A 24,853-nucleotide genomic window follows, 5' to 3' on the forward strand; every position below is an offset into this window, starting at 1 on the left:
ACCTTCTAAAGTTGGTTGACTCTAGATTCCGTGCAGGCGCTTCTGCAAAGGGGGTGTGCTTTACGAGGGTGCGAAAGGGGGTGGGGTATGTGCACCTCCTGCTCGCAGAGTAGGGTATTCTATATTCGTTGAGACGTATTTACCACGTAGGGGAAATCGTTCCCCACCCGATAGAGGATAAATATCTAGCTCTTAATCAGAATCTTTTTATCGTCTGTATGTACAAATGTCCGTATGAACGTAAATGAATTCACGTTAATGACAAAGCAGCGGGTATCAGATAGTCGAGTCAATCGACTTCCTTCTTCTTGTTTTTGATTAAGCAACTGCAACTGCAAAATTTGTGCAGTGCGAATTTCAGGGGGAGGGGGAGAGGGGTGTGCTCTAAAGAGCCTACGGACCATGATGCAAGCGATTCAGATTCAGAGGCACAGAGAGCAGCACTCAGTGGAGCAGCGAGAGAGAGAGAGAGGGAGAGCAAAGCTCTGAGCCATGTGCACTTGATGCACAAGTGTTAGATGCCATTCGTGGGCCAAGAGCAGCAAGCTGCCGCAGCAGCCACACTAGGAAAAACCGCTGCTAAATTGGCCACAACTGCCGCACCAGAAATACCAGCAGCCACAACGGGCGGACAATGAATCCGGCACCGCAGGATCGAATACCCAGTTTCCAGGGTGCTCAGAATATTCGCAAGCCACATGCCAGCTGCACCATGGTCTCCAATGTTTTTCCGAGTGTGTGACTGTAAGCTTTCAAAGGCAGCCAGGAAAACCCACATTGCAATCTGTATGTTGCCGATGTTGCTGCTGCTGCTCCGCTGCACAGCTCGTGGGCTCTTGTTTTCGATTTCTGCTGCTGTTTCGGTTTCGGTTTCTGTTTCTGTTTCGATTAGTATGTTAGTTGGGTTTCTCGAGCAGTGTCTCTCGCTTAAGCTCTCGCTCTGTTCTCGGTTCTCAACTGGCAGTTCTCGTTTCTCAACGCTGAGTGCTGAGTGCTGAGTGCTCAACTCTCTGGGCCTGTGGGTCTGCTTGACAATTTCGTTACGCGGCTGTTTTGGTGGCTGCCAGTTGCACATTTCCGTTATATCCGTCAGCCAGCAGTAGCAGTCGCAGCCAAAGCGCACACACTGCGTATGAGTAATATTGGCTCAGCGAAATCAAACTAAGCTACCAAGAAACAAAAAAAGCAGAAAAAAATGGCCAATTAATCACGAGACTCCGCACGAGACAAAAAATGCAATAATCAAAGAAAAGTCAAAGCCGAAAACTTGAACAACAAATAAATGAAGTAGAAACCCCCCAAAAAAAAAAAAAAAAAACAGTAAAGTGAGGAGCGGGGGGCAAGTGCAGCGCTGCCAACGGCGACGGCGACGCGGCAGCGGTTCGGGCTTTGTTTTGGCTTCAGTTTTGGCCCAGCAGCTTCGACTTCAGTTCGATTCGTGATTCGTGACTCGTGGTTCGTGGTTCGTGGTCCGCAGCTCTTAAGGCGCGCAAAGAAAATCTCGAGCAACCTGCAGAACAGTATATGCATCTATTTTTTTCAAGTGAGTTCTAGACTTGAGTGCTTGCATACTATGTGGCAGCCACTGGCGCCCGCACTGGCCCACTGAAAGGAAAGAGTGCGAAACCAGGCCGAAATAAAAGTTTGCGAGCAAACAACAGCAGCCCCCAAGACGTCAGGCAAACAACAACAACAACAACCAGCTATGCCTGGCCCGGCTTTGTGGTCCGGTGAGTGTTTGTTTTTTTTTTTTAGCCACAAATCCACGCAGATCTCACTCAAGTCGGGCTTGCAGATGGCGATGGCGATGGCGATGGCGATGGCGATGGAGAGCAGCTCGCTCGCTCGCTCTCCTGCACGATCACGGGCACGAGAGTCGCTCTGCAGCTGCAAGTTGCACTTCCGCATGCCATCTCTCTTGCGCCCGCGATCCGTGGCTCCAGAACGCAGCGGTAACAACAATAAACTTTCACTTCAGCAGAGCGCACGGGGGCAGGCAGAGAGGGGGCGTAAGCTGTTGGCCAAAGGCTTCCTGGCATTGCAACTTGCAGCAGCAGCAGCGGCAGCGGCAGCAGCAGCGGCAATTGCAATCAGGTCTTAACACATTTGCCGCCGCCGCTGCTGCTGGGCTGCTCATTATAAAGTCGTAAGCCATTTGCGTTGTGTGAGTGCGAAGCGAAATGTCAGTGAGCAATAAGGAAATGAAATGTGCGCCAAACAATTATTGCACGTTGTTGCTGTTGCTGTTGCCACTGCTGTTGCTGCTGCTGCTGCGGCTGGCAGCAGTTGAAATCGAAAGTGCTTTCAGACAATGGTCAACGAACGTATGGAAAGGGCATTAGAGAAATGCTGAATGCTGGTGTGGGTGCAATGCAAAGGCAGACGGAGTAACGAGTGAATAGTGGATAGGGAGTAGTGAATAGCGAATACCGAATAAATAAGTAATGCGAAACATGAGCCACATTGCTTTTGGCCATGTCGAAATACATGACATTGCTTCTGCTGCTCGAAGTTAAGCTGTCTGCCCGCCGTTTGTCCGCGAAATGGGCATTGTCCGTTTGTCCGTATGTCCGTATGTCCGTTTGTCCGTATGTCCGTTTGTCCGTTTTTCCATATGTCCGTTTATCGATGGGATGCCCCACCAATGAACTTGTCCGCTGGCTCACCAATCCTTTGTCCATCTATCTAATCCCTGTCATCCTGGGCCGTTTGTCATCTTTTTCTGCGCCAATTGATCCACATTGCTGCCGCTATTACTGCTCATGTTGCTGCTGTTGCTTTGCTTTTCCTCAGCGCGCCGCCGTGCTTTTCGCTCTCGACGTTGCGCAATCGCTTGTCATTGTCCATTGTTGGGTTGCTGTTGCCGTTGCCGTTTGCTCTAGTTCGAATTAACTTTTACCTTTAGACAGACGGCTTCAGCCCCCACCCCGCGCCGATCGCAGAACTCCATTGCCACGGTGGTATTGCGAGGGTTTGCGGGGTGGAGGTGGAGGTGGAGGTGGATGTGGAGAGAGCCTCAGAAAGCAGGAAGCAACAATCTGTGCTGCAACTGCAGCACGGCAGCTCGCTCTCTTCTGGCGGCAGGAAAAGCTTTTGCTTTTGCCGAGCACCCCTCTCTGGACTCGTGCCCCAAACGCCACTCGCCCTCCCCCTCCCCTCCCCGTCCAGCGGGTGGAAAGTGCATTGGCACAGTTTCGCTCGAAAGGCGGCAAGGAGAAGGGTGGTGGTTAGCATGAGTTAGCATGAGAGTTGGAGCTTTTCGGGGCAGCTAGGAAAGCTCCTCCCCAATGGCAGTGCCCCTGCCTCCAGGGTGCCCCACCCCCTGGAAAGCCAGCCCCTAAGCTCGCCGGTCAACGTCCACACCAACTCCACGTACACCCACACACTGGCAGCGAATGCAACTTGTGCTGCTGATGTGCTGCTGTTGCGCTGCTGTTGTTGCGAGTCAATTCTAATTTGAATGCAGTGCTTAGATAGGGGAGCAAGGGAGATGGCGCTAGAAGGGCACACAAGCAATGGGAGAGAGTGAAGTTTAGTTGCAGCTAGAATGCAGTTGCAGTTGCAGTTGCAGTTGCATTTGCAATTGCAATGAACCCTAGTGGGGGTGTGTGACCGGCGACGGGGGGATGGTGTTGCTGGGTAGGTGTGTAGGTGGAAAGGTGGAAAGGGGAGAGTGCCAGAGTGCGATAGAAATGGGGAGAGTGAGAGAGAGGTGGACAAAAAACGAGCCTACTGCCTCTGCTGGCGTCTGCGGCGCTGCCAAAGCATAACTATGACGTCGCCGCTGCCTGGTGAGCGTGTGCCTGTGTGTGTGTGTGAGTTTGCCTATGTGTGTCTGTGAGAGAGTGAGTGTGCTTTCGGTGTTTTTTGTTCGTTTTGTCTATTGGTTTTCATTTTCGTTTGCTGCCGACGTCGACGCTTCTAATGCTCGATCGCGATAGACGGAGAGAGGGAAAGAGAGAGAGAAGGAGAGTGCGAGCAAGCGGTGGAGCCAGTGGGGCGGTGTCGGTCGGAGGGGGAGTCGACGCCTGCGCCGACTGCGACGCCGGCAGCGGCAGAGGCAGCAGCAGCGTTTCGTGGCTGCTGCTTTCTTTCGCTCGCTTACTCCTTTCATTTCACTTTATTTCGTTCGCATGCACGCACGTTGGCCGCGGAGCAACATCTCCAGCAAACAGAAACCGAAACCTAAACAGAAACAGAAACAACAAATAAAACATAAGAAACAAAAAAATAAAAAACTAATAACAAAAAATAAATAACACGGCAGCAGCCGTCGCTGAGACGCGGAACTTGGCTCGAACTTTAGTTTAGTTTTTCTGAGTTTCAGTGGCCAGTGGCTAAAGTGCGGCGATATCGGGCGAAACGGTTAACGGCTCACGGCTAACGGTTGACAGCCTGCGGTTCAGCACGCGCCAAATCCTTTTTTTTTCAAGTTTGTCAATGTTTTTAGTGGTACTAAAGAAAACACAACATTATATGTAAAGTATAGGCCAGAATCTAAAGCCAACAGTGGTATGTGCCCTTAGTTTTGACCCAAGACCTACAAGTCCCTAGAAGACCCCTGACAGCCAGAACAACCCACACGCATAAACACACACACACACACACACGAACACGCTCATTCGCCACCCATCCACACAGTCTCATATCTCAGTCTCAGTTTCAATCTCAGTTCCAATCTCAGTTCCAATCTCAGTTCCAATCTCATTTCGAGGATCAAAAACGGAGCTGCAACATCAATCGATTCATTATGTTTACATATTTTTTTCGAGTGATTTAAGTTTTGGCAATGGACGCAGACTTCTTCTCCTTCTAATCGAACCGAGTGACTTCGCATCATGCTGTAGAATAAGAAGTTGACTAACAAATGGTTGTTGTGATCGAAAGTGTCTTTTGAAATGTGTTTGAAACTCGGTGTTTGCCCAGCCAAAATGGCCCAGCATCGTTCGCTTGTCCGTCTCTACCTGCCCACCTAGAAGAGCTGTCCAGATGAATGCCCAGCAGCCGCTGATCCTGGAGCCTGGATCCAAGGCCAGCAGTGTTGTTGCGGCAGCTGCCGAGCTAGAGGCAGCAACAACTACGGCAGCGCTGGCCACGGCCTCGGCCACGGAGGCTTCTGCAGCGGACAGCTATCCCGCCGTACAGCAGAACGGCGGCCACGAGGAGCAGCGGCTCAATGGCAACCACGGATGTCGCCGCGAGCAGCCGGATGATCGGACGGACCAGCCGGAGCAGCTGGATCAGCAGGATGAGCCCGAGCCAGTCAAGGACGTGGCCAACAAGCTGACCATTATCAAGACGCCGTTGAACAAGACTCTGCTCAAGAAGTGCAACAGCAACGGCAGCCTGCAGATGCCGCACGCCAACAATGGCAGCAGCATCAACATCAATAATCGCAACAACACCAACAACACAAACAACACCAACAACAACAATAGCAACAATAACAACAATGCGGCCAGCAACGACGTCTGCGATTCCGGTTTGCAAAGCGGAAATAGCAATGAACAAGAACCATTTGCCAACAACGATCGCCATCACCACATTTACCACCACCACCACCATCACTACCATCATCACCATGGCGGCGATAAGAGCGAGGCGAGCGGCGACGTTGCATCCTCGTCCTCCGCGGACCCCAACTCGCATGTCAAGGACGAGCCCACAGCGCAGGATAGCCAGGACAATCAAGAGGCAGGACCTGCAGAGGCTGGAGGAGCAACTGCGGCTGCAGCCACGTGCAGCCCCAGCAAGTGCAACAAGTGCAACTCGCACAACAACAACAGCAACTGCAACAATAACAATAATACCATCAGCAACAACAACAATAATACAAGCAGCAATACCAATACAAACAGCAACAACAATGCCAATAACAACAATAATAATAATAATAATAACCATTACAACAACTACAATAACTATTATAAGAAAAAGTCTCGTATGCCGCCCATTTGCCGTTAGTATTGCATCCATCTATATACTCTAAACCCCGTAAATCATGCCTAATCATAAATGCGTAAGACACAACCCACCCACGAGCCACCGCCCAGCCACCCCCTGGCCTACCCACCCAAACCCCCCTTCCCACACACACACATTACTTACGCTCTCTCCCCTCTTACCAACAAGAATTGCAGTCATCGAAAACCAACCCCACCCCCTCCAAAAGCAAAGAGAAGTGCACTAAACTGGAGCAACCAACAATTGGCCAAGAAAACAAACAAGAACAGAACCCACCCAGAACCACCCAACCACCAACCACCAACCACCACCCACCAAAAACCGGAAACCAAAAACCACCCACTGGAATGCGTACTGCCACTGCCACTCTGCTCTGCAGCTCAAGGGGCAGCGGGCAGGGACGGACGCAGTCTAGATGCTTCCCGAACGAGTCACAATAATACCAAAAATCCAAGCAAACACAAGTACAAAATCCAAATTCAATGAAAAATCAAGAATCCCACAAGCAAACTCAAAAAACACACACAAAAGCAAAAGCAAATGCAAACTGAAAAGTAACATCGGCAAGAAAAGAAAACCCCCAACAACAAAAACCACAACAACAACGATCGGCAAGAGAATTTTTTGTTTTTATCCAAATTTGAACAATCGGCAAAGACAAGAAAAAACGAAATTATGACATCCATAGGTAAATTTGTGACTATATCCCAAACCCAAATCAAAAACACTAACACATAAGACACATTAAAAACTTAGAAGAAGCCGCCCCCGCACACACACACACACACACTGAACGACCCACCTGCAGTTCGAAAGTTGAAGTTGGAGTTGCAGTTCCAAGAACCCAAATACTCCTTTCGACCACCACTGCCTCTCCCCCTTCTCGAAGCACTGCGATTGCCTAATGACCCCCAACTAGATACTAATCACACAACTTAGACGGGGCTATCAATCTGCTCCCTGATTCAATATTTGCTTATATACTCGTGCTATATTATTATAATTATAAAACAGTTGCTATGACTTTTTCGAAACCTCAAGATTCTTCAAGTTTAGTGCTCTAGATAAGCAGTGCATCTTTTACCATCCTTCCAAGTGACACAATTGTGGAAAAGTTTATCCGACATTAGTTGTGAATTGTGTTCGGCTGGCTGGTTAATCATGATTTAATAATCATTATCGACTTATTCGTTTAGAACGGAGTTAAGATTAGACTTCGGAGGGCTATCTATATCTATAGTTTCCAGTGAGTTCGGTTCCCTTGAATGCAGTTTCGTCTGCCGCTGATCTGGGAAACAGGTACCCACATACACCTCAATGTATCTGGACGTATCTAAAGTATGTATACAGTTGCGTGTAGAAGTCAACTCCACGCGCTTACATACACACGCACGCACACACTAGCATACAGACGCGCACACACACACACGCAGAGGGGCGAAAAGATATAGAACCAGAGAGGCACGCATGGTTTTATTGTTTAGAATAATCTTGCGCTTGATAATGAAAATAGGTCAAATTTTAAAAATACACACACAAACGACATTGTCGTCGGTGCGGCCGACTGCCCTGCCGACTGCCCGACGAGAGAACTTTTGCCGCCCGAAGCTACACAGTTTATCTCTCGGCGCTAGTGTGTGCGTGTGTGCGTGTGCGCCTGAGCGTTGGTGTGTGAGATCGCCATTGGATAGATAGTGAAAGGGGGAGTTCGAACGGGAGTGCGAGTGGGAGTGAGAATGATCGGGGCGGACTGTGGGTACGGGAATCGGAAAGGGAGATGGAAGCGCCGTTGCTGACCGAATCGGCCAGACAGAGACGGAGCTAGCGAGAGGGAGCGGTAGGGGGCGAGAGCGAAGGAGATATCGAAAGTTGAACTACACAGGTGCATCGTGGTAAATCCTTTTACCAAAGCCACAACTCGGCTATTGGCTCACTCAATTCGCATAAAGCTTATTAATTTGCACTCGTGCCTATTGGCTTACAAAAATTCCATTTCATCGTAGTAATATCAGAGTAGGTTGTATGCAATTGAAATGTACATATGTATATACATATGTACATTTATCGCACTCGAACGCTCATAGCTTCACTAATTGAAGAGGTATTCCAAAATGTTTTGAATTTTTAGAATCGCGCTCGTCAGCTCGAAAAACTGTAATTTAAGAAAGGTCAATAAAAAAAATTTTTTTTTTTCTTTTTCATTTTTTTTACCATCGTCAAAATTGCAAAAAAATTTAAAAAAAAATATTTTTTCTTCTTCCTCGATAATTTTTGGTGACGTTTTTCGCCTGGGAAAAACAAGCTTAAAACTGTTTACCGAATCGGATTTGAGAGAAAATTGTGAATTTTACAGTAATAATGGATTCAGGATTTCAGTGTGAGGCGTTTGCAGTGAATAAATTTGTAGCATACTTTTCAACGCTAGATTTGTAAAGGATTTGAGCCATATACAAATGTTGGTTAGAAAGCACTGAACCGACTGTTAAGGACATTTTATAATGTAATTCTTTCGATAAGATCGTACCAAACTGTTCTAACAAAAACCCCACCAACCCCCAAAGCAACATGCACATATGTATGGATTTACTGCGTTCGCATATGAAACCTGTTGATCCAAAATCAAGCTTAGGAAGAGGGGAGCTAGAGGGGACTATAACAATACTCGGCCGATTAAGTGGCAAAAGGTAAAGAAAACGCTTTGACCCATTTCGCAGAAAGAGCAGACACACATATCATGACGCTCATCATATCCGAGAGTGCTGATCGATCAAGCTCGTAATTAACCGAATTCCTCATATCATATCTTTTCGGCCAGATCTTCGACGTTTCGGCCGCGTTAACCAGTTATTCGCTTGGGGAAGCGAATGCAAATGATTGCTTATTTGTTTGTGTTCCATCAGCGAATCAATCCAAAAACAAAATTCGGAAAGAAAAGAAACTTCCGCAACCAATTTATGCGAACTTATTTATGCGTGCCAAGCACCCATGCGGTATCTGTAAATTTCCCAAACATAAGCCGTTGTTCTAGAAATTGTATTTACATATATCACAAGAAAAGATATTTATGGCCATTGACAGGGGGATAACTACTACTTTTAGAATGTATATTATATATTAAGATGCATATATGAAATGAAATGAAATCTTGTAGTCTTGTAGTCCGTGTGGGATACACGTGTAAGATACATCTAAGTTACGATTAGCCCGCAGACGATCCACTACGTATTGGCCAACAACTAAACCACAACCTTCGTATCTTCTCCCTTCCCTTTTCATCCCCCAGGAATTATGACACTGAGCCGTGGCCCGTACAGCGAGCTCGATAAAATGAGCCTTTTTCAAGACCTCAAACTCAAACGGCGCAAAATCGATTCGCGATGCAGCAGTGACGGCGAGTCCATAGCGGACACGTCCACCTCGTCGCCGGACCTGCTGGCGCCCATGTCGCCGAAGCTCTGCGACAGTGGCTCGGCGGGGGCGTCGCTGGGGGCATCCCTGCCCCTGCCGCTGGCCCTGCCCCTGCCACTGCCCATGTCGCTGCCCCTGCCCCTCACGGCCGCATCTTCGGCGGTCACCGTTTCGCTGGCAGCGGTCGTGGCCGCGGTGGCCGAGACGGGTGGAGCGGGCGCGGGAGGAGCTGGGACAGCAGTAACAGCGTCGGGAGCAGGACCATGCGTCTCCACGTCGTCCACGACGGCAGCGGCAGCCACATCCTCGACCTCCTCGCTCTCGTCCTCCTCCTCTTCGTCATCCTCCACGAACTCCAGCACCTCCTCCGCCTCGCCGACAGCTGGAGCCTCCTCCACGGCCACCTGCCCCGCCAGCAGCAGCAGCAGCAGCAGTGGAAACGGAAACGGAAGTGGGGGCAAATGTGGTAGCATCAAGCAGGAGCACACGGAGATACACTCGTCGAGCAGTGCGATTTCGGCGGCCGCCGCCTCAACGGTGATGTCACCGCCGCCCGCAGAGCCGACGAGATCCAGTCCAGTCACGCCCGAGGGGGGCGGACCAGCTGGCGCCGGAAGTGGAGCAACGGGAGGCGGAACCACGAGCGGCGGATCAACAGCTGGAGTGGCCATCAATGAACACCAAAACAATGGCAATGGCAGCGGCGGGAGCAGTCGAGCCTCTCCCGATTCGCTGGAAGAAAAGCCCTCTACTACAACGACCACGGGTCGTCCAACGCTCACGCCCACGAATGGGGTGCTGTCCTCCGCCTCGGCGGGCACGGGGATTTCCACAGGAAGCAGCGCCAAGCTGAGCGAGGCCGGTATGAGTGTGATACGATCCGTTAAGGAGGAGCGCTTGCTCAACGTATCCAGCAAGATGCTGGCGTTCCATCAGCAGCGGGAGCAAGAGACTAAAGCAGTGGCGGCTGCAGCAGCAGCAGCAGCGGCAGGGCATGTGACGGTTCTAGTGACGCCATCGCGCATCAAATCGGAGCCACCGCCGCCGTCTTCACCCTCCTCTACATCCAGCACACAAAGAGAAAGGGAACGGGAACGCGATCGAGAGAGGGAACGCGAAAGGGAACGCGAGCGGGACCGGGATCGGGAACGGGAGCAGTCCATCAGCTCCTCGCAGCAGCACCTAAGCCGGGTCTCCGCCAGTCCACCCACTCAGCTGTCCCACGGCAGCCTGGGACCCAACATTGTGCAGACGCACCATCTTCACCAGCAACTCACACAGCCGCTGACGCTGCGCAAGAGCAGCCCGCCCACAGAGCACCTGCTCAGCCAGTCCATGCAACATCTCACCCAGCAGCAGGCGATCCACCTGCATCACCTACTTGGCCAGCAGCAGCAGCAGCAGGCGTCGCATCCCCAGCAGCAACAGCAGCAGCAACACTCGCCCCACTCCCTGGTGCGGGTGAAAAAGGAACCGAATGTTGGTCAGCGGCACTTGTCGCCGCATCACCAGCAACAGTCGCCGCTCCTGCAGCACCACCAACAGCAGCAGCAGCAGCAACAACAACAGCAGCAGCAGCATCTGCATCAGCAACAGCAACAGCAGCAGCACCACCAGCAGCAACCCCAGGCACTGGCCCTGATGCATCCGGCTTCCCTGGCGCTGAGGAACAGCAATCGAGATGCGGCCATTCTGTTTCGGGTAAAGAGCGAAGTTCACCAGCAGGTGGCCGCCGGGCTACCGCATCTGATGCAGTCCGCTGGTGGGGCAGCGGCCGCCGCCGCAGCAGCAGTGGCCGCGCAGCGAATGGTATGCTTCAGCAATGCCAGAATCAATGGCGTGAAGCCGGAGGTGATTGGAGGACCGCTGGGCAACCTGCGGCCTGTGGGCGTCGGTGGCGGAAACGGAAGTGGCTCCGTGCAGTGCCCCTCGCCACATCCATCCTCCTCGTCGTCATCCTCGCAGCTGTCGCCGCAGACACCCTCCCAGACGCCACCCCGTGGCACGCCCACCGTCATAATGGGCGAGAGCTGCGGGGTGCGCACCATGGTCTGGGGCTACGAGCCTCCGCCGCCCTCGGCGGGCCAGTCCCACGGCCAGCACCCGCAGCAGCAACAGCAGTCGCCCCACCACCAGCCGCAACAGCAACAGCAGCAGCAACAACAGCAGTCGCAGCAGCAACAGCAACAGCAGCAGCAACAGTCTATGGGCCAGCAGCAGCACTGCCTCTCCTCGCCATCAGCGGGGTCACTGACGCCCTCCTCTTCATCCGGCGGTGGTTCGATATCTGGCAGCGGAGTGGGCGGACCACTCACGCCCTCCTCGGTGGCGCCGCAGAACAACGAGGAGGCCGCCCAACTGCTGCTCTCCCTGGGACAGACACGCATCCAGGACATGAGATCACGGCCACACCCCTTCCGCACACCGCACGCCCTTAACATGGAGCGGCTGTGGGCGGGCGACTACTCGCAATTGCCGCCCGGCCAGCTGCAGGCTCTGAATCTTAGTGCCCAGCAGCAGCAGTGGGGCAGCAGCAACTCCACGGGTCTTGGTGGCGTAGGCGGCGGCATGGGCGGACGCAACCTGGAGGCGCCGCACGAGCCGACCGACGAGGACGAACAGCCGCTCGTGTGCATGATCTGCGAGGACAAGGCCACCGGCCTGCACTACGGCATCATCACCTGCGAGGGGTAAGTACCCGCTAGGCATTAGGTCAGCTTTCCACTTCTAAGCATTTCTAAATCTTGGACGTGGTAAGCAAGATAAGCCTAAGCTCCGCCAACCTATTGATACTTGGAGCACATGCTGCCAGTTTGCCTCGCATGGCTAATAATCTTGAAATTCTTCCGCCAGGTGCAAGGGCTTCTTCAAGCGGACGGTGCAGAACCGACGAGTCTACACCTGCGTGGCGGACGGCACCTGCGAGATAACCAAAGCACAGCGCAACCGTTGTCAGTATTGTCGATTTAAGAAGTGCATCGAGCAGGGCATGGTGCTGCAAGGTGAGTACTTAGTCCCCTGGCAGGACCCTACGGATGCCTAACCAGGAAACCGCTCTATTTCCTTTCAGCCGTTCGCGAGGATCGCATGCCGGGCGGTCGCAACAGTGGCGCCGTCTACAATTTGTACAAGGTGAAGTACAAGAAGCACAAGAAGACTAATCAGAAGCAGCAGCAGCAGGCCGCCCAGCAGCAGCAGCAGCAGGCGGCGGCGCAGCAGCAGCACCAGCAACAGCAGCAGCATCAACAGCACCAGCAACATCAGCAGCAGCAGTTGCACTCGCCGCTCCACCATCACCACCACCAGGGCCACCAGTCGCACCACGCGCAGCAGCAACACCACCCACAGCTGTCGCCGCACCACTTGCTGTCGCCGCAGCAGCAGCAACTTGCCGCCGCAGTGGCAGCAGCTGCGCAGCACCAACAGCAACAGCAGCAACAACAGCAGCAGCAGCAGGCCAAGCTGATGGGCGGCGTGGTGGACATGAAGCCCATGTTCCTCGGCCCCGCTTTGAAGCCGGAGTTGCTCCAAGCACCCCCCATGCACAGTCCGGCCCAGCAACAACAACAGCAGCAGCAACAGCAGGCCTCGCCGCATCTCTCGCTTAGCTCGCCGCACCAGCAGCAGCAGCAGGGACAGCACCAAAACCACCACCAGCAACCAGGTGCAGGTGGCGGAGGAGCTGGGGGAGGAGCTCAACTGCCGCCGCACCTGGTGAACGGAACGATACTGAAGACGGCCCTAACCAATCCCAGCGAGATTGTACATCTGCGCCACCGTCTCGACTCGGCGGTCAGTTCGTCCAAGGATCGACAGATCTCGTACGAGCACGCCTTAGGCATGATCCAGACGCTGATCGACTGCGACGCGATGGAGGACATAGCCACACTGCCGCACTTCAGCGAGTTCCTGGAGGACAAGTCGGAGATTAGCGAGAAACTGTGCAACATCGGCGATTCCATAGTCCACAAACTGGTGTCGTGGACAAAGAAGTTGCCCTTCTACCTGGAGATCCCGGTGGAGATACACACTAAACTACTGACGGACAAGTGGCACGAGATCCTTATCCTGACCACGGCCGCCTACCAGGCGTTGCATGGCAAGCGGCGCGGCGAGGGAGGAGGCAGCAGGCATGGTTCGCCGGCGTCAACGCCACTGAGCACGCCCACTGGCACGCCGTTGAGCACACCGATACCCTCGCCCGCCCAGCCACTGCACAAGGACGACCCGGAGTTTGTCAGCGAGGTGAACTCGCACCTGAGCACCCTGCAAACCTGCTTGACCACGCTAATGGGCCAGCCGATAGCGATGGAGCAGCTGAAGCTGGACGTCGGGCACATGGTGGACAAGATGACCCAAATAACCATCATGTTCCGGCGAATCAAGCTCAAGATGGAGGAGTACGTCTGCCTAAAGGTTTACATACTGCTGAACAAAGGTACGTGGTTCGATTTGCAAAACCCATTCATACAGTGCTCATGTTACCTTTTCGTTCGTTTTGTAAATCCAGCAGAAGTGGAACTGGAGAGCATCCAGGAGCGGTACGTCCAGGTGCTGCGCTCCTACCTGCAAAACTCCTCGCCGCAGAATCCGCAGGCGAGGCTCAGTGAACTGCTCTCCCACATACCAGAGGTAAGTGGCCACTAACTATGTACATGTACTCTTTGGCGATTCCCATTTCCGATGAAGACATCACCATCTGTCCTGTGATTCATCGCTCTCCCCTATCCCCTTGCAGATCCAGGCTGCGGCCAGCCTGCTGCTCGAGAGCAAGATGTTCTATGTGCCCTTCGTGCTCAACTCGGCGAGCATAAGGTAGCAGATGCTTGAGCACGGACTGCTGCCCACCGCCAACCATCAGTCGGCGCCACCACCTGGTCCTGATCCCATCCCGGAGCGGCAGCAGCAGCAGCAACAGGAGCGGCGTCGAAGCAGGCAGCAGCAGCACCAGTTGCTGCGCAACCTGCCCAAGATCAAGATCGAGATCGGTATCCAGCGCGATCCGGAGGAAGAGGAGTCGGAGCAAGAGCAAGAGCAGGAGCCGGAGCAAGAGCAGGATAAGCAGTTCCGACCCTCAGCCGCATCCACGTCCATTTTGAAGACTTCACTGCTGAGCGGAGCGGCGGCCACGTTGGCTACCTTGACGGCGGCAGCCGAGCAAATAGCCCGTTCCTCGGCCAGCTGCGACACTGCCAGGGATTACTCCCAAAGCAGCAATAGCAGCAGCAATAGCAACGCTGCCACAGGAGCAACAGGAACTATGGCCAGCGGCAGGACAGGCAGCAGCAACAGTTTAGAAGAGAGCAAAAGACTTGAGCAACAACAACAACAGCAGCAACCACAACAGCATCAGCAGCAACAATATACATCAATACTACACACGGCCTTAATGTCACAGCGTTCCATGCCATCAGCGACATCAGCTACATTAGCAGCAGCGGCGGGCACATCGACGCCGACGACGGCAGCAACAACATCGCCTACGCCTGCGCATGTGCTGAAAACAGCGGTGACCTTAGCCAGTCTAAGTGAGATAGCCACAGCACGTCAGCAGCAGCAGGAGCAGCAGCAGCAACAGCAGCAGCAGCAGCAATTGCTGGCGATGCAACAGCAACAGCAACAGCTAACGAAACTGCCCAGAAGGATAATCAACTTTGGCAGCAACCACACTGCCAACACTGCCACCAAAGGATTGGGAACGGAAGCAGAAGCAGGAGCAGGAGTGGGCATGGCCACAGCAACGGCAACAGCATCAGTTGGACGCAATCGCCAACTGGGCCTGAGTCAGGGTCAAGTGGTGAATGGTAAGCAGAAAGAATTGTGAGCCCTGTGTTTGCGATAACGTTTGTGTACCCCCCTTAACGCTGCCAGTCAGGACAGCACGCCTGCTCAACGGCAACTGTTGCGGCCGATTGCAGGCGACAGCAGGAACAGGGGCCAGCAGGGGCACCAACACTGCCGGCAGCAACACGGTCAACATGCAGACCCAGACCGACGATGAGTTGCTGCCGCTGTTAGCCATGCTCCCACAAGACGCTCCCACAACAACAGGAGCAGCAGCAGGAGCAGCAGTATCATTATCATTATCAGCCACAGCCACATCTTCATCATCATCATCGACGATTTCATTAGCAACACGTGCAGCAGCAGCAATGCAGCAGCAGCAACAATGGACTGCCGTGTCGACGACGCCAGCAATAGGAGTGATGATGACGACGACGACGACACAATCACAATCACGAGCAACATTAGCACCACAACAACAGCAACTATCACTGCCACAACAAAAGCAACAATTTAATACGAGAATCAACAGAAAAACCACAATTACAACAGCCACCACAACAGCACCAACAGCAACAACAACAACAACAACACGAAACAGCAACATCAACTTCAACAGCAACAATAACTATATGAATAACAATAATATAAACGCCGCCACTGCCAGATCCTCTGCCTTCGCCTCCGCCTCTGCCATGGCCACGGCCACGCCCACAGCCACGCCCACTGCCACGGGCACGCGGCCGCGACCGGCCCCGCAACCGCCCCCGCCCCCGCGCACGCCCACAGCCACCTCAGCTTCTGTTACTGTAGTTGTGTTCAAAACAATGTTACCTGATGACTGAATTATTTTAGAATCGTACACATAGAGCATGTTTTATTATGATTACCACTATGATTACCACTTACGATTACGATTATGATTACGATTATGAGTATGTCTGGATATCATTACCTATTAACTATTCATTAGTTATGGATTATCGATTATTACTATTTTTACTATTACTATTGCTACATGCATAATGTAGAGCCTAATTGATCTATCGTGTATTTTAGTTTGTCTAATTGTTGGATCCCTGTACTATATCCCACACACACTCTCACCCATATTTGATCCTCACCCCCAAACAATCCATACACACACACTCATACACACACACACGCAATGCCGTTACTAATGAAGGGTATGCGCATATGCGAAGTTGAAACATTTTAATCATGTAATTTTTTTTTTTGTGTTTTTGCTAAACGGAGATGAAAGTTAAGGAAGTCGAGCAACAGCAATTCGAAGTGTTAATTGAGTAGGATTATGAGTACGTAGCGAGTATGTAACGAGTATGTAATGACTAAGTAAAGTTTACGTAGACACAATGCCACACACAGCTATAGCAAGCATTAAGGATGCGTGCATATGTCAGTTATCTATTTTTTTTTTAAACTAAAATCTATATAAAGTAACGAGAGAGGAAGGAAGAGCGAAGCAGGGCGGGAGATTCAACCACATAAAGTATAAATAGTAGAGCTTGAGCCAAGTAGCTGGTTTAGTGTACATCCGTTTTGGGGCAGGGAAGTAGAGCAATTTGTTGACGAGACGGGGTGGTGGGGTGAGCGGTAACGAAAATCGGTAATGGAAGTGGAGACAAAGCGGAACCGGAAACGGAAGCTGGACTGCCAGATCGGAATCACACATCAACCATTTGAGAACTTCGCTCGCAACTCTTGCAGAATTATACTGTTAGATCCTGTTAGTTATCGAACCCAAAACTCCCAACCCACACACACTATACCTAAGTTAAGAACGCATAATCACATACTACACATAAATTACGCATAGTACATACAAAAAAGAGGATGAGAAAATGAGAAAAAACAAAGATAAGGAAGATAAGAAAGAAACGAAAGGACTTTTCTTTTGTAAGCTCGATTGCGCAATTGTATATCGTAATCGTGTTGTCTTCGCAACCCCAAACGCCCCATGGCGGTATTGATGCCCGGATTGTTATCGATATCGTCGTACTACGTTTTATTTTGTAAATGTATTAATTTTGTTGATTTTTTTGCTGTCTGTACACATTTTTTTTAACAACATTTTTGAATAAATGTAATTCTTGAATATGCTTTATGTTTTTAATTTACACTCAAACCCCAACAAATTTTGAGTTTCAATTGGTTTGTATATAAAACAGATAGGAGTCCCTCCATTTTACAAGTTTTCTTTATCAAAATTAACGTTTTGTTTTCGAGTCAAAATCTTCGAATTGTTAGCGAATTTGTAGGTAAGGGAATTCCTTAAATAATGCCCAAAATAGCAAAACTCGCCCTTAACTATATTTCTACACACATTTTACGCGCTCTCGATTTTCTACTTGAAAATTCCTCAGTGGCGCCACCTGCATTTAGAGACTCGAAGTGTATGCACCGGAAATGGCAAAATCGGCTTGAAAGGAAATTGGAAGAATCTCTTGTGAATAGGAAAACCCGATAAAAAATCCTTGATGCCCAGTCCTGAAACACAAATCCTCCCGATTGAAGCTCTGTCAAATAAATAACGAATCCTAGAGCTGAGAGGAGAAACAGAAATAGAGAAATTAAGAAAACAAAACACGAAAACAATGTTTTTCGAATAAAACCGAGGAACAGAAGATGAGAAAATATGCAAGAGTCTGACATCAAATTGCCTTCAAAGCGTTATTTTCGATTTTTTTTCCGTAGAGTTTTTTTACGAGAAAACGATGCAAAAACCAATACGAAATACCAAATAGCAAGGATATTTAGAGTACGTATATATGTGGATTTACATAAGCGATGACATAATAATCATATGAATATGGAAAAAGCGGCAACGGACGAACGGCTAAAAGGATTAACATTTTTTGTAGAGTAATTGCAGGATAAACAGCATCTGGAGGAAAAGAGTCAAAATAAAATATTTTTGCACAGCGTGTTATCGAATAAGTGTTAGACCTTAAACGTAACTGTAATCGAGATTAAAATCAATCAAAGAACCCTTCCCCTCCATTCCCTTCCCTACCCATTCCTTCCCCTCCTTACCCAACCCATCCCCAAAAACTGCCAGTTCCCCATCCCGCCCATTTGATTATCAGGGCTAGGGTCAGATGGCCAATTGCTCCCGCTGAAGAAGAAGAAGTGTCTTTGTAAATACATGAGTATAAGCAGTGTGACTTTATGGGGTCTGAAGACCCCAACCGTACCATCTGGCATCTCGAGATATAACATTAGTTAGCTAATTTTAACGACATACACTCCCGGACTCACAAACTGCAGTCACCTGCCTATCCAGCTGCGACTTTGCGTAGATACACTGTTTTACCAAAAAAAAAAAAAGAACACAATGAATACTTAAATGCTCAACTTCACCACATGACCCTCTCAGCCACTCAACCACACCCGCATCCAACCCCATCCGCTTGCCTAGATCCATTTGCATCCCGGGAAGGAACCCATGTCCACCATTTCCCTATAGTGTAAAGCGTGGATGCAATATGAACTTCTTATGGTGCTTAATCTGGATCTTGATCTTGAGAACAACCCAAGCCTAGAACTCAAATTATGGGACTGATGCAATGAAACAAAAAGAAAACAATGAAAAAAATAAGTAAATGAGCTAGGGACGAAATCTAATTAAACCCATATATGTATACTAGGTGTATATGTGTATTGATTTAAAGATTCAATAATTAAAAACGAAGTAGATCCTTCCATATGATAAAAGCAAAAAAAAAAAGAAGAAAAATACAGAGTAAACTCTAGGGAAAGATCTCGCTTCTGAGGCCATTGTTATACTCTTTGAATTTGTGTATACCCCAGAATAGAAAATTGTGAAACCAAATCCAAAGAAAACCGAAACACATAACAATTCGCCGTGGAAAATTATAGAAATACTGTTTTTTTTGTGCATTTCTAATTCTACATAGCAGTCGCCAGCGACTTTTACCTTTTATATAAGTATACAATATGGTTTTTGTTTCGTTTTGGATTTGATATGAATGTTACACGATGGATTGATATTGATTGATTGATTAGTGAACGTTTGATGTAGTGGTAACCAAAAAGAATAATTTAAATGATATATTAATGTAATGCATAAGAGACGGAAATACAAACGGCAAGAGAACCGCAAATGATAATGAAATGAAAATGAAATGTTAGCAAATATAAAAAAGGATAACTAAAAGGAACTAAGCCCGTAATTGAGAATTTTTAAAGCACGATTCGAGATCACATATAAATTTAATAAATTACACATGTATTAATAATGAAATGATGTATTTACGAATAAAATTAATATTATCACATGAATCATATTAAGTTATCCAGTCTATTTAAAAAGCTCGGAAGGAAACTGTGACTCCATCACGATTTTGAAGGGCTTTTTGGTCACCATCTTATCTTTGTCGAAAATGAAATCACTGTGTAGGCTGAGAGTTAGTAAGGTTCTGACTTGGAAGAGGGTAGAGGCCGGTACTTACTCCTCATTGGCCAAGGTCACATTGATGCGATCGGTGGATACCCGTGTGGGACGTATGGCTCCAAAGAAGTCTGTGATGGGCACCTTGTGCGGATCCCGGCGGTACAGATCCTTGCGTACTCCCACTGTCGAAATGCACACTCTCTTGGGGCAAACTTGCAGCTGTTTTAAAATTGCAGATTCAGAATTATTGGTATTGCTTAAGAGTCTTAAGGACACTCACAAATTCGCCTATGGTCCGTTTGCTAAAGGGCTGCACCTTCTCCAGGAATTCCAAGGCGTAGTAGGTGTACCGGTCTATCATGTAGACTCCAATCGATGGATCCACATGGTGCTGAAGGTTGCAAGTCAAGTATAAAGAAAATAGCTTTCTTTCAGAATCTTACCGATAACGAATCCTCGCCAACAAGACTGCTAGCCACCGCCAGGACATTCGGCGAGGTGAACTTCTCATAGAGCGAAGCTGCTTGGCAAGTGTCCACCATGAAGAACAGCTCATTGTACCTGATGAAATGATAAGATTATAAGAAAAGGGAAGGTCTTTTATAAGAAATCTTTTAGTAAATTCAGTCGCACCGCTTCTTCTCCCACATCTGTTGGATTCCGTCGGCCAACTCCTGGCTAGTTATCTCTTCGGAGTCCTGGAACTTGAGGAATCCATCGCCGCCGTGGCCGGTTAGGTAGATGAGCACATTGCTGCCCGCGTCCGAGAGCAGCTTCTTCGAGCGCGCCGTGCCGTTCTGGGTACGCCCGGTCAACAGACGCACAAAGTTCTCCACTGTCACCTCGTAGCCGCGGTAATCCACCTCTACATCGTCTCCGTACACATTGATGTGCTGGTTGGCGTTATTGTACACTTGACCCGGCCGTGGGTTCCGTGCATTGCAGGCCATGTCGTCGGCGATCATCAGTATGATCTGGGAGTCAGGAATGCCCAGTCTCTTTACCGAACGGTAGATAGACAGCACATTGGCCACATGCCGGTAGTTGAACCAGAATCTCGATGCGTCCACCAGCACCGCCCAGTTGTTCGTATGTGTGGAGCGCTGGGCGGCGTCCACAAAGCCCTCCGGCAACACCGAGGTGTCATCCGCCTCCACCCGACAGCTGGCGAGGATCAGGGCATAGATGACAACAAATTTAACAAGCATAATATTAAACATTTGTACAGAACGATAGACCGATACATAAACAACGCCTTCGAGTATCGACAGCTCGATAGCACGCAGAGATAACAGCTGTGAGCAGTGTGACCGCCTATACTTTATATATACTTATATTAACTATATATACTCTATATACACTGTACGAAATTATTGGGAAGGGATCCTCATAGTAAGTCTAGAGTGGTCTTGTAAATTTCTTAAGGCACAGAAAAGTACTACATTTCTCTTGTTAAAATTGTTTAAATAGGCTCCCAACATTTATTTGTTAGTCTTTTCTTTACGAGTTTTTCTTGTTTAAATTGGATTCACGACAAATTTTTAACGCAGCGGGTAACCAGTTAGCTGGTGCAATTTAGACAGCAATAAGCCTTTTAGGGAATACCCTTACCAATAATTCTGCACAGAAAAAGATTGGAAGAAAACGGGCACCCTAAATGCCGAATCAAGCAGGTTGACGAAGGGTTGGAAGAGGGGGCAGGGGAACTGCCAATGCTAATGGGCCAATTTCCACCTTGAATTTCTTCCCCAAAATGCTACGAAACGACTCATTTCAAACATAAAACAGTTAGGACCTGTCGAGTACGATCGAATGAGGACGGAAAATAGCTGGTTGAAATACGCAAATGGGGCGAAAAAAGCGTCAGAAAATACTAAAGCAATATGGCGGCCATTCGAAACGAAAACGAATGACGCTGCAATGACGAAAAGAGGAGACCGATGAAGAGCGTGGCAACGGCGAAGAGCGCAAAATGATTGCGCCTGTGTGCGTGTGTGAGAGGCCATCGTAAAAGCCTTGTTTGCGTGTGGAATTTAACTGTTTTCTTGCCGTCTGCGAATTGCGGGGCACTCACACACGCATATTCAGCCGCACATCTGGGAAAATGGGGAAAATCGTGGCAAGACGACAACAAATACGGGGCTTCTAAAAACTCTGCCAATTCGCCGCGATCTTTTTCTCTCTCTGTCGCTCTCTGCCGCTCTCTAATTCACGTGGGTTTTCATGTTCATATGTGTGTGTTTGCTGTGTGTGTGCTTCTCATTTTAATGTAGTCCGCAGCTACGTTCTTTTTGTTGAGCTTCGGGGCTGCCGGAAGTTTTCTTTTTATCCATCTATCGCCGATTGCTCTTTGCGCACTTCGCCTATCGCTGCTTCTTTGCTGCGTGGCGTTTTCGTTTTGTCGGCCATTACGTTTTCCAATTGCCTTCGGCGCAGCCACACAACACAAAACACACAAAGCGTGTGTGTGCGGCTGCCAATGTAGATGTGCATGTAGATGCGCAAAGAAAAATCGTTTTCTAGGTGGAATTATTCAAGTGGGCGTCGTGCGAAAGCATTTCCGTGGCGCAAAACTAGTTTAGGAATCGCAAGATTCACCCAATCTTAGTCAGGATCAAAGGGGAAAGGCAAGAAAGACGCCAGGGCGGGCAAGCAACTAGGATAATCGGTCGCAATGGCCTTGGTTACGAGTTGGTGATGTCAGTGGCGACGGAAATGGAAGTCCTGGCCACGCACTTGACCCAGTTCGGGAAAATCGGTTTTCCAGCCCCTCCAGAAGCGGCCGAATGGAAAGCGGGCTGAAGAACCATGCATAAAGCTATTGATTTTCCCTCATTTCCCCAGCAATTAAGGCCCTTGCCTTTAACCCAGTTACACGTAAATATATACATATGTATGTATGTACATATGAGCATACAAATGTCGGCATCTACATAATCGCAATGGTCCTTGGGCGGGTGGAAAACTGGATAAACGGGAGAACCCTTGAGAGCGGGTGGGACTTGGGCTAAGGACGTCGCCTGACACTTGCAGGATTCAGATCCAGCCGCCTGCCACCCTCCCTTTTGGGAAATGGAAGCTGGTGAAACGTGCAACAACCTACGCCACAGCATCACAAGTTGAGGAAAACCAGGGAAAATACGGAGGAAAACCGAAAAGGAGTAGGGCACGTCTGTCGCTCGCTGGTGGCGCTCGCTTCTTCCCTTTCCCAATTACCACCCCCGATTCAAAGACATGTTATTGCCGAGTCCTTTTTTGCTTTTTGCCGACGCAACAAAAGATGCATCAGCAGCAACAACAACAGCCGACGTCGCGGCGAAAAGAGAGAACAAACATTTGCCAAAAACAACACGTACACCGGGCGAAAACGCAACGCTGTTTACTGCCCTACAAAAACAGAGCTGCGAAAAATCTCAAGTGGTAATGTCTATCCTTTTGTTACAATGTGTGCAAAACAATTTTTATAAGAATTATATTTATCGAGCATGCACAAGTGCTTGGGCAGCTTCGTTTCTTTAAGTGCATGTATGAAAATTGTCAGTTGGAATTTCAATGTTTATTGTACAAATTGCAACATTGTCCCATTATTTATAGAAGCTGATATGCAAACATTGCGCCCAGCATATGTTTCAATTTACGCGCAATTTAATAATGTTTTTTAATATGACTTCCATAAATCAAATCTGTATACAAATATTTAGTTTCATTGGATATGCAATATATGAAAAATATTCATTTCAAAAGCATTCACAAGGGAACATTAATAAATGAAAAGTTGAATTAGTCAAAACTATCCGAATGCAACTCCTTTGCACTCATGATGGAGACGATGAATACATCCTGGCGGCGACAGGACAGACAGCCCTCCCCGCCGCCCACAAGCAGGGTTGCATGCACGCCAAGCCAAATCTGAAAGCAAACCGGGTATCTCTTCGTGCGGCGAAGAGTCGCGGCGAGTTGCGGCGAATTGAGGTTTTGCGCCGTCGGGCCGAGCGTCGCTCTTTTGCTCTTCATCTTGGCTCGTTATTTCGCTTCGCACCGTGTTTGCGTTCACAACTCTTGTTCGGGTTCTGCATTTTATTTTATTATTATTTTTTTTTGTTTGTTGCTATTCGGTGAGTACCTGCGGAAAAGTAAGGCAAGGCGAGGAATGAAAGGAACAGAAAGGAAAAGAAAACGAAAACGAAAAGAAAAGCCATGCAAAGGGTTTTCCTCGCCAACTCGCTTGTTTGTGTTTTGTGTGCAAAGTGTCTGGTGAAAAGGTGTACTCGCCGTACTGCCAAATGAGAAAACGGCAGGCGTTCGTTTATTAATGCTCGCGTTCGTATTTTTGCGAAAACCTAGTGAAAAAGAAATTTTCTGTGCTCGCTGTGGCTGTTTGTGTTGGAGTGTGTGTGAGTGAGTGTGCGTGTGCCTGTGCCTGTGCGCTGCTCGTGCCTGTGTGCGCTCGCTTTGGGTGTGCTTGTACGTCACTGCCACCCATTTTTATGTGCTGTGTGCCCCACTGTTCTGGTTCTTCGTCCCGTCTCGTGTCGCCTCGCTGTTCCCTCCTAGCCGTCCCTTGCGGTTTTTGCTGCAGCTCTGCGGAAGAGAGGAGTTTCCACGAATTCCCCCCTTGCCTAGCGCACGAAGGGGATGGCAACTCTGCCAATTCTTTGGCAACTTTTCCGCCTAGTGAAAACTGCTGCCAGTTTCCGTTCGCTTTGCTACTCCGCTTCTTCCGTTCCGTCCATCTGACTGTCTGCCCGTGTTTACAATCGCGGCGTTTTTGCACACTGTGCCGTGCGTTTGTGTGAGTTCTACTTGGTGGTATATCTGTGTGCATGTACACACATCGATACGACAGCGGAGTCTTCATTTTGTTATTTGCCATTCTCTTTCACTTCCTTTTTTCGCCTGCTTTGTTGCTGTCGACTCTGTGACAGTTATGATAGTTGTTGGTGTGCGTGTCGTGTCCGTGTGAGTTTTCCGCTTTTCTTCGCCGGTGAGAACTGCAATCTGAAATCTCGCTCTCGCACTAAAATGGCGCATGTCAGAATCAAAATTAAAATCATAAGCGAAAAGCCACTCTGATCGTCAGGCCAAGAAGAAGCGGAGAAAGAAGACGAAGAAGGAGGACCAGCGGCAACAGCAGAAGCAGGATACTTAACCAATTTGAGGATTATTCAACATCTCATCGACTCTTCAGCTTCTCTTCTCCGCTTTGCCCAGTTGCTGCTTCTTCCGACTCTGCCCTTCTCTCCTCTACTCTACACGCCACTC

At 49.3% G+C, this 24,853-nt stretch overlaps 3 protein-coding genes across 3 annotated transcripts; 2 read left to right on the forward strand and 1 right to left on the reverse strand.

Moving 5' to 3' along the window:
- The first annotated feature begins 3,818 nt into the window (after window positions 1-3,818).
- On the forward strand, window positions 3,819-6,450 carry LOC116802044 (putative uncharacterized protein DDB_G0292292). The gene is made up of 2 exons (XM_032725064.1): window positions 3,819-5,806; window positions 6,344-6,450. The coding sequence occupies exons 1-2, from the start codon at window positions 4,990-4,992 to the stop codon at window positions 6,448-6,450; spliced, it is 924 nt and encodes a 307-aa protein (XP_032580955.1). The 5' UTR covers window positions 3,819-4,989.
- A 75-nt stretch (window positions 6,451-6,525) lies between these two features.
- On the forward strand, window positions 6,526-17,274 carry LOC6616066 (hormone receptor 4). Its single transcript, XM_032726658.1, is given in 7 exon segments — window positions 6,526-6,652; window positions 9,248-12,062; window positions 12,226-12,374; window positions 12,443-13,810; window positions 13,883-14,004; window positions 14,111-15,176; window positions 15,244-17,274. Coding segments are annotated over 7 exon segments (6,291 nt in total). The 5' UTR covers window positions 6,526-6,639; the 3' UTR covers window positions 16,002-17,274.
- Window positions 17,275-19,427: 2,153 nt separating this feature from the next.
- LOC6616069 (putative GPI-anchor transamidase) lies at window positions 19,428-20,867 on the reverse strand. The gene is made up of 5 exons (XM_002040399.2): window positions 20,225-20,867; window positions 20,035-20,152; window positions 19,872-19,982; window positions 19,650-19,810; window positions 19,428-19,589 (listed from the first exon to the last, which is right to left on the reverse strand). The coding sequence occupies exons 1-5, from the start codon at window positions 20,809-20,811 to the stop codon at window positions 19,499-19,501; spliced, it is 1,068 nt and encodes a 355-aa protein (XP_002040435.1). The 5' UTR covers window positions 20,812-20,867; the 3' UTR covers window positions 19,428-19,498.
- Between the last annotated feature and the right edge of the window lie 3,986 nt (window positions 20,868-24,853).

Source organism: Drosophila sechellia, chromosome X (genome assembly GCF_004382195.2).
Source record: "Drosophila sechellia strain sech25 chromosome X, ASM438219v1, whole genome shotgun sequence".
Lineage (NCBI taxonomy): Eukaryota > Metazoa > Arthropoda > Insecta > Diptera > Drosophilidae > Drosophila > Drosophila sechellia.